At 26.8% G+C, this 8,493-nt stretch overlaps 2 protein-coding genes across 2 annotated transcripts in view; both read left to right on the plus strand.

Annotated features, from left to right (window-relative positions):
* Window positions 1-1,005, plus strand: part of LOC102677829 (RING finger protein 11) — a 1,954-nt gene extending 949 nt beyond the window's left edge. The window contains exons 2-3 of the mRNA XM_006608979.2: window positions 116-502; window positions 721-1,005. Coding sequence (XP_006609042.1) covers window positions 116-469 — 354 coding nt within the window. The 3' untranslated portion in view covers window positions 470-502; window positions 721-1,005. The remainder of the gene's footprint in view (window positions 1-115; window positions 503-720) is intronic.
* Window positions 1,006-2,688: 1,683 nt separating this feature from the next.
* On the plus strand, window positions 2,689-8,493 carry LOC102677686 (leucine-rich repeats and immunoglobulin-like domains protein 3). Its single transcript, XM_006608978.2, has 14 exons — window positions 2,689-3,196; window positions 4,154-4,225; window positions 4,328-4,471; window positions 4,573-4,710; window positions 4,799-4,939; window positions 5,040-5,327; window positions 5,441-5,584; window positions 5,667-5,905; window positions 5,999-6,145; window positions 6,241-6,555; window positions 6,661-6,942; window positions 7,049-7,324; window positions 7,418-7,726; window positions 7,800-8,493. Exons 1-14 carry the CDS (start codon window positions 2,955-2,957, stop codon window positions 7,925-7,927), a joined length of 2,865 nt encoding a protein of 954 aa, XP_006609041.1. The 5' UTR covers window positions 2,689-2,954; the 3' UTR covers window positions 7,928-8,493.

Genomic DNA, 8,493 nt, shown 5'->3' on the forward strand with positions numbered 1-8,493 from the left:
ATTTGACAATATCCAATTAAATTTCATTGTTCAAGAAGTTAAAAATAAATTTTATTACTTTACTAAAGTATTTTAATTTTTTTGAACTTAGTTAAACTTATACTTGATTTCACAGGAGGCTGTAACCTTTTCTTATGCACCAGTTTTTACAAGGGAACTTCATCTTCAACAAATTGGCATTGGTGTTAATCTAGGACCAGGTAGTGAAGAAGAACAACAAGTTAGAATAGCAAAACGCATAGGACTTATTCAACATTTGCCTATGAGAGAATATGATGGGACTAAAAAAGGAGAATGCGTGATATGTATGATGGAGCTCCAGGTGGGAGAGGAAGTGCGTTATTTACCTTGTATGCATACTTATCATGCAGTATGTATCGACGATTGGTTGCTGCGTTCCTTGACTTGTCCATCGTGCATGGAGCCTGTAGATGCAGCATTGATTAGTTCATATCATCCGACCACTTAACACCAAGGAGATGGAGAATGAAATAGCTAATCGGTAATCAAACTATATTATCGCGATGAAACAGAGAAATTGGAAAAGATTATTAATTTTATTATCATATATAATGGCTTCTAAATAGCAAAAGGGTATTTTCTTCTTGTTATGGCTAAATTTGCCATTGTATTCAAATATATCTGTTCGCATGCTAATAATAATATTGTATTATAAGAAATTAGAAATTTCTTCTATATAGACATCATTCCCTCTTACAGGGTAATATTCTGCACGTGGATCATAAAAAGAAGTAAAGTGTATTTACGATCAAAATGCAATCGCCATAGTTGTTAATTTTCTGCTAAATCTAAAGTAGCTTTCCTTTCATATGGCTGCAAAAGGTATCCTATTTTATGCTCAAGTAACTGGAGCAACCAAGAGATGTAAGATTTTGCTGAAAACACTTTAAGTTGAATAAAGAATAGCAGCTACTTGACTTTGGTGATTTGGTCAAGTAATTATAGACAATTATACGCATTGTGAATATCATGAATAATATTCATCACAAAATGTCACATTATGTACATTTTTAACTATAATTGCAACAATTTCATATTTTCAAATATTTGATATCTATTTTCGGAATATATCTTATGATATATAAAATTAATCATATTCTTTTTAAATGTATTATTTCTCATTTCAATGTAATTTGATTTCATCATTCTTTAGAAACATGGAAAACAAAAATATTAGAATTCGGAATCTTTTACATATAATCCGAATTATTTTACACAAAAACTGCTTATGATTATATATTTATATTATTATTTATCATTTATATATATTTTTTATACATTGCAATACATTCAAATTATTTAAAAGCTTCAGTTCATTGAAAAAATTTGTATATTTGTATAATTACGATTATAGCGAGCATTATATATGCTATCGCATTAATATTTTTCATCATAAGCAGTGCAATTATCAAAGTCTTATTCAATGGAATTAAATATGTATTGTTTTTTAATGTTTTTCCATTTCTTTTCTTTGCTGTTAGTAATGAATACATAACACAATAGATATCTACAAATAAGAAAAAAAAAGTCATTCTTTATTTTTATAAAGATATTCATAAAAATATAAAAACTTAGAATTTTTGTGAATGTTATCATTGAAATTCAAAATGCAATTTCAACTACAAATGAAAGAACGGAGTTCGCGTAATTGTTTAGTTGTTCAATTCAAGTTCGATATAATCGAAATTTTGAACAAAGAAATTGCACGATGAGTAAGTTATTCAACTTAGATTTTCACATGGACTTAAAACTCGTAAATAAAATTTTCATAATAATAATAAAAAATTATAATAATTATTATAATTTTTCAATACATAAAAATTCAACGATCGATTTCATATAAAGAATGTAAATGTATATATATTCTTTTAAGAATATACATACGCATATGCATACATATATTTCCTACTTGGACGAAAATATTTTAATGTTTTACGAGAGCTTCATGTGTGTAATGTTATTGATTTGTTTGGAAAAAAAGTGATGCTGTGAAATAGTGATTTATTGACAAAATATAAATATAAAAATAGTGATCTAATAATAATAATACAAATATAAGTATTTAGTAACAATTTATGATTTTTTCAACAATACCTATCCTTATTTATTAAATAATAATTTGAACAATTTATTAAATAAATTTCATTCTATTTTGATCGTAAATTAAAATTCATTCTACGAGAATTTTCATGTTATATAAAATTATAATGAAAAAAATAATCATAGAATATGTTTGTGCTAAATATTAATTAAAATAAAGTAATCCTGAGATATTTCATAATAGCATACATATTTTACAATTAAATATATATATATATGTATAAACCAGTCTTGTAAATAATTCTACATATTTTATGATAGCATTAGAAATATTAATATATTCATCGAATGAAAGTATATAAGCTAGTGATAATTTATTTTGATTGTTTTTAAGTACTTTTCAATACACAATGAATAATTTATTAACTTATGTGGAAAACTTAAAAGTAAATCTTGATCCTTATTTTTTTTATTAAACTTATATGGTGTATTTTTTTATTAAACTTATATTGGTTCGCTACTATACTTAGAAAATATTACTAGCTAGGAAATATATTTCTAGTAATATGAAGGTTGGATCATTGTGAAGAAATAGAATACATAGGAAAGAAGGAAAGAAAGAGAGAGAGAGAGAAAGAAAGAAAGAATGGTATCGCGCAATCAGTGAGGGAGTTTCGCATCGGTCCGTGGGCGTCATCATGGTGTGTGGGTTAAAGCGTTTTTAAGAGACAAGTTTGTTTTTAATCGATAGAACGTGGTAATTTTTATTATTACGGTGATGCTTTTACAAGTAATGTTGCCGTTATTCCACGAATCGCTATGGAGAAAAGTATTAGTACGCAGTGTACAGTTACGAAATAAATTTTAAGCAAAACGATACGACGGTGTATACAATGTCGAATACAGAACAAATTTTTTTCGATCATCGATTTGTGTGGAAATACAAATGGGCGATTATATTATTAATATTATTTCTAACTTCATCAAACTTTATAAAAGCCAACAAGATATCGTATGGCAATACAAAGGATAATCAATGTCCTGTTGAGTGTGACTGTCTTGGAAATGTGGTGGACTGCATTAACTTACAATTGATTGGAGCACCCAGCGGACTACCACCATGGACAGAGATCTTGTAAGTAAATAATTGCATATTATCCTATCAAGAAAAATGTACATCATCATTGTATTATCATCACCATCGTATTGTCTTTTATAGTTTGTTTTAGTTCAACTTGTTTTTGAAAATTCATTAAAACATCGCAATATTTAATACCGATAATTTCTTATTTAATGAATTATCGTTAAAAGTTGTATATGATCGAATTTTTATTTTTTTTAATTCACTATTAAACTGATTTAAATTTACATTAGATATTCATTACTTAAGATTTAAATTAAAAACTATGCAGTGTAACATGATCTGATAAGATAAAGATGAAAGAGTACATTGTAAATTTATAACAGAAGTGTGAACGTAAATGATAATAATATCGATTTCATTAAATAAATCAATATAAATATTATTATTTTAATTTTGCAAATTCTTGTTAGAAAATTTGCTATTGTTAATTTACAAATATTCTATAAAACTAACTTTTCTTTATTATGTAATTTATTGAGTCCACTATGGATAAATACAACATTAATATAATCGTTAAATTATTTATTATTATTATTATTATTATTATTATATTTTAATATTTATCAATTAATTCATAATTATTCTTTATTTATTATATAAAATATTATATAGTTTTATTTTAAACATTAACAAATAAGATTAAATATTGAAAAACAAATTTTTTTTTTCAAATATATTTTTAAAGATATAATACTTAATACTTGATCGAATTAAAAAGAATAAAATTGAAATGAAAAATATTTTTTTTTATATTTGTGTCATTATATTTGTGTCATTTATAATTAAATTTTAAATATTATACAATTATATTCATAAACATAATGACAATTATTATTCCATATATATATATATATATAAAATATAAAATATATTGATTATGTTAGTAAATAAGTAAATAAGTAGATAAGCAATAAACAAAAAATATCAAAAATTTTGTTTTTTTTGCAGAGGATTAAAGGGGAACAATATAGCTAGTTTGGAGCCTGATGTTTTATTACATTTAACTAAATTGAAAGAATTGTGAGTAATATTTTTAAAAATAAAAAAATATTTCAACTGATGTTATATCTTTAAAAAGAATTATTTTAATTAATATTTTGATATTATTACCAATTATTCAAGAGATCTGAGTGGAAACAAATTTGGAGATGACTTTAGAATTATTCTGTCTGAAGGTACGCACTTACAAATGCTTAAAGTAAATAAAAACCAATTAACACAAGTGCCAGACATGTTTTTTGTTAAAAACATAACACATCTTGCATTGTAAGTATATTGCTTATATTATTAAATATTATGGGGATAGAAGAGGTTATAAGAAAAAATAACATAATAATATAAAAATAAATAATATTTTTTTTTTATAGAGCTCACAATTCAATTATCGATATAAATGGAACCGCATTACTCAACTTGCAACGACTTCAAAACTTGGATCTTAGTGGAAATAAAATAAGTGTTATTCGAAATGGATCCTTTCTTGCACCTAATTGCCTTACACATTTGTATGAAATTATTTTGTTATCCTTGAACATATAAAACTTGTAATAATAATTTATAAAGCTATTTGAAAATTTTCTTATTTTCTTACAGAAATTTAAATAAAAATCAAATAAAAGTCATTGAAAATGGAAGTTTGGATAATTTAACTTCATTAGAAGAATTACGACTGAATAAAAATCATTTGACACAATTGAAAGATCTTTTTACAAACTTAAAAAAATTGCGTATATTGTGAGAAATTATTTCATATGATTTTTTGTTGTTTATTATTGTTTATATCATTACTTATATATATTGATTATATGATTAATATACGATGTTTTTTTTTTAGGGAAATAAATAGAAATGAATTGCAGACAATCCAAGGACTTAGCCTTAGAGGTTTAAAAAATCTAAAAGAATTACATTTAAAAAAAAATAAAATTGAAACATTAGATGATGGTGCATTTTGGCCTCTCGAAAATTTAACGATTCTAGAACTTGACTTTAACTTATTAACTATGGTGAGAAAAGGTGGTCTGTTTGGATTAGAACATTTACAAAAATTAACGTTATCACACAATCGAATACGCACTATTGAAATACAAGCATGGGATAGATGCAAAGAAATCATCGAATTGTTAGTAATATTTTAATTCTGTAATATACTATAATAGAATTATGACAATAGAAAATTAACAGAATTTATCATTTTATCGATATATTCAGTTACAATGAAAGATATATTTGCAGAGATTTATCGTACAATGAAATATCTACAATTGAACGAGATACTTTTGAATTTTTGGAAAAATTGAAAAAACTTAAACTGGATCACAATCAGATTACATACATTGCAGATGGCGCATTCAGTTCAACTCCTAATCTACAAATATTGTACGTATAGTATATCATACTGTAACAACAAGATTTGTAAAAATCCAACAAATCTTTTATAATAATCATATTATTGTCAAAGGGAATTGAAGTTTAATAAAATTTCATATATGGTGGAAGATATTAATGGTGCCTTTGATCCACTCGGACAATTATGGAAACTAGGATTAGCGCACAATAGAATAAAATCGGTAAACAAAAATGCGTTTACCGGATTAAGTAATGTTACCGAATTGGATTTAACTGGAAATAATATAACAAGTATTCAGGAAAATGCATTCATTTCAATGACTAGATTAACTAAATTGAGAATGAATTCAAGTATGTATAATATATATAAATATGTTTGTAACATTTTGTGATTTAATATTTGCATTCATTTTTATCTATTTTTATCCTTGTTGTTGTATAAAGGTGCTTTAGTTTGTGATTGTGGCTTACAATGGTTAAGTATGTGGTTACGTGAGCATAGTTATACCGATGCAGAAGTTTATTGCGGATTTCCACATTGGTTACAAGGAATGTCATTAACTCAACTTTATCATAAAAATTTTACATGCGGTTAGTTTAACGATCTAAAATTATACTTTTAACATAATTTTATTTCATATAAATTCATTATTCATTCAAAAATGTTACGAATATATGGATTTCAGATGAATATCCGAAGCCAAGAATCATCGAAGAACCTAAAAGTCAGATGGGTATTAAAGGAGATAATGTGACATTGGTTTGTCGAGCAACGAGTACCACTATAGCAAGACTACATTTTACTTGGAAACACGATAATATTGAAATTAATGATGACAATCTACAAATAAACACCGATTCTACGGAGAATGGAGTAACAGAGGCAACTTCTATCTTACATCTTACTAACGTTACTCATGCAAACGCTGGAAAATATCAGTGCATGGTGACCAATACATACGGAACAACATATTCCGCAAAAGCAAAATTAAGTATTTTAAGTAAGTTATATTAATTCAAACTTGAATTCAAACGAATATTATTAATATATAATATTCAATTTGTTAAAAATATATCATAAATAATAATGAAAATTTTTATTATAGTATATCCATCTTTTTCAAAAATTCCACATGATATACGTGTAATTGCTGGAAGTACTGCTCGCCTCGAATGTTCAGCAGAAGGGCAACCATCACCGCAAATAGCATGGCAAAAGGATGGTGGTAATGATTTTCCAGCGGCAAGAGAAAGAAGAATGCATATGATGCCGACTGACGATGTATTATTTATCGTTGATGTGAAAACTGCTGATAGTGGCGTTTACTCGTGTACCGCGCAAAATCTTGCTGGTTTAATCGTTGCAAATGCTACTCTCACAATATTAGGTAAATTTTAAACATAATTGTTTGATGTGAACGAAATTAGATTGCCGTTTCTTGATAAATAATTGCGATTATGATTTTTTTTGTTCTTTTTTTTTTTTTTTAAAAGAAATACCATCGTTTGTAAAACCGATGGAAAATAAAGAAGTGACAGTTGGTGGTTCGATTGTATTGGAATGTATGGCAAGTGGTATGCCTAGACCAAAATTATCTTGGCGTAAAAATGGTAATCCTCTGTTAGCGACTGAACGGCATTTTTTCACTGCTGAAGATCAGCTTTTGATTATTGTCGACACTAGAATTAGTGATGCTGGTAGTTACGAATGTGAAATGAGCAATTCATTGGGCAGCGTTGTTGGCGCATCTCATCTTACTGTAAAACCAGGTAAAATATCTTTTTCACTTAAATTTTTTGTTCTTTTTTTCTTCTTTAAAATTTAAAATAAAATATAATACAAAAATATTGCTTATTCCACAGCTCCGATTTCGACTCCCAGCCCTGGATCGGTAAACGAAGACGATATACTTGGTTTGATAATAATCACTGTTGTATGTTGCGCTGTTGGTACATCAATAGTATGGGTAGTTATAATCTATCAAACTAGAAGACGGTTGAATAATGTTGCTCAAGGTAGACCGCATGCACAACCAACATCGACTTTAACAGGTACAGTAGCAGATACGCAAACGCACATATATTTGGAGACGAGTTCCCAGCATAGTAAAGACAGTGGTACAGGAGATAGTACCAATCCTAGTAGCGATCAATTACAATTATGTTTACCCGGTAAGTAAAAATATTTTCATTTTATTATTATTATTATTATTCTAAAATTTACTCTTATTATATCTATTTTTAGAGGAAATCGTTACATGTTCCGTGAATAATGAGGAAGAACCAAGTGCAGTGGTAAATGTAGGGGCTCCATTGTTAAGATATACTAATCATGAACGAATCGTTCGTGAGAACAAAGACTGTGCTGTTTAAAAAATGATTTCAAATATGATTTTTTTTTTCTTCGTAACTGATTCATCATGTTTCATGCATGAACATTTTCACTTACAATGTGCAAAATAATTATCGAAAAACTATCAAGCAGAATCGTTCTGATCATTGAACAACAAAGTAACAGTCACAGCAATCGTACAGTTTGATAAATTTATTGTGTCATGAACATTATTTTTGTGATGTATGATGATATGAACGTGATATGAACGAACGATAGCTTATTTTATTATGTTTTAGTTTTCATGAAAAAAAAAAAAACTTGTCAAAAGAAAAATACGTAAATTAGAAAGTACTATTGACATATAATTTGTAAATATTTAGAGTAAGAACTCGCCACGATTAATTCAATTAATGTCGCCGAGGAAAGAGCAAAGTTAACACAAGTTGACACCGGGAATTAACCCGTAACCCGCAAAAGCCACTTACTATATAAACCAGTCTTTTGTGATAGATATTTATTTTTAGGATTACTTAATTACTATTAGATTATACAATGACTATATTTATAATGCCCCATGACGTAAGTTTGCCTAAAAAAAAAAAAA

Source organism: Apis dorsata, unplaced genomic scaffold (genome assembly GCF_000469605.1).
Source record: "Apis dorsata unplaced genomic scaffold, Apis dorsata 1.3 scaffold_51, whole genome shotgun sequence".
Taxonomy (NCBI): domain Eukaryota; kingdom Metazoa; phylum Arthropoda; class Insecta; order Hymenoptera; family Apidae; genus Apis; species Apis dorsata.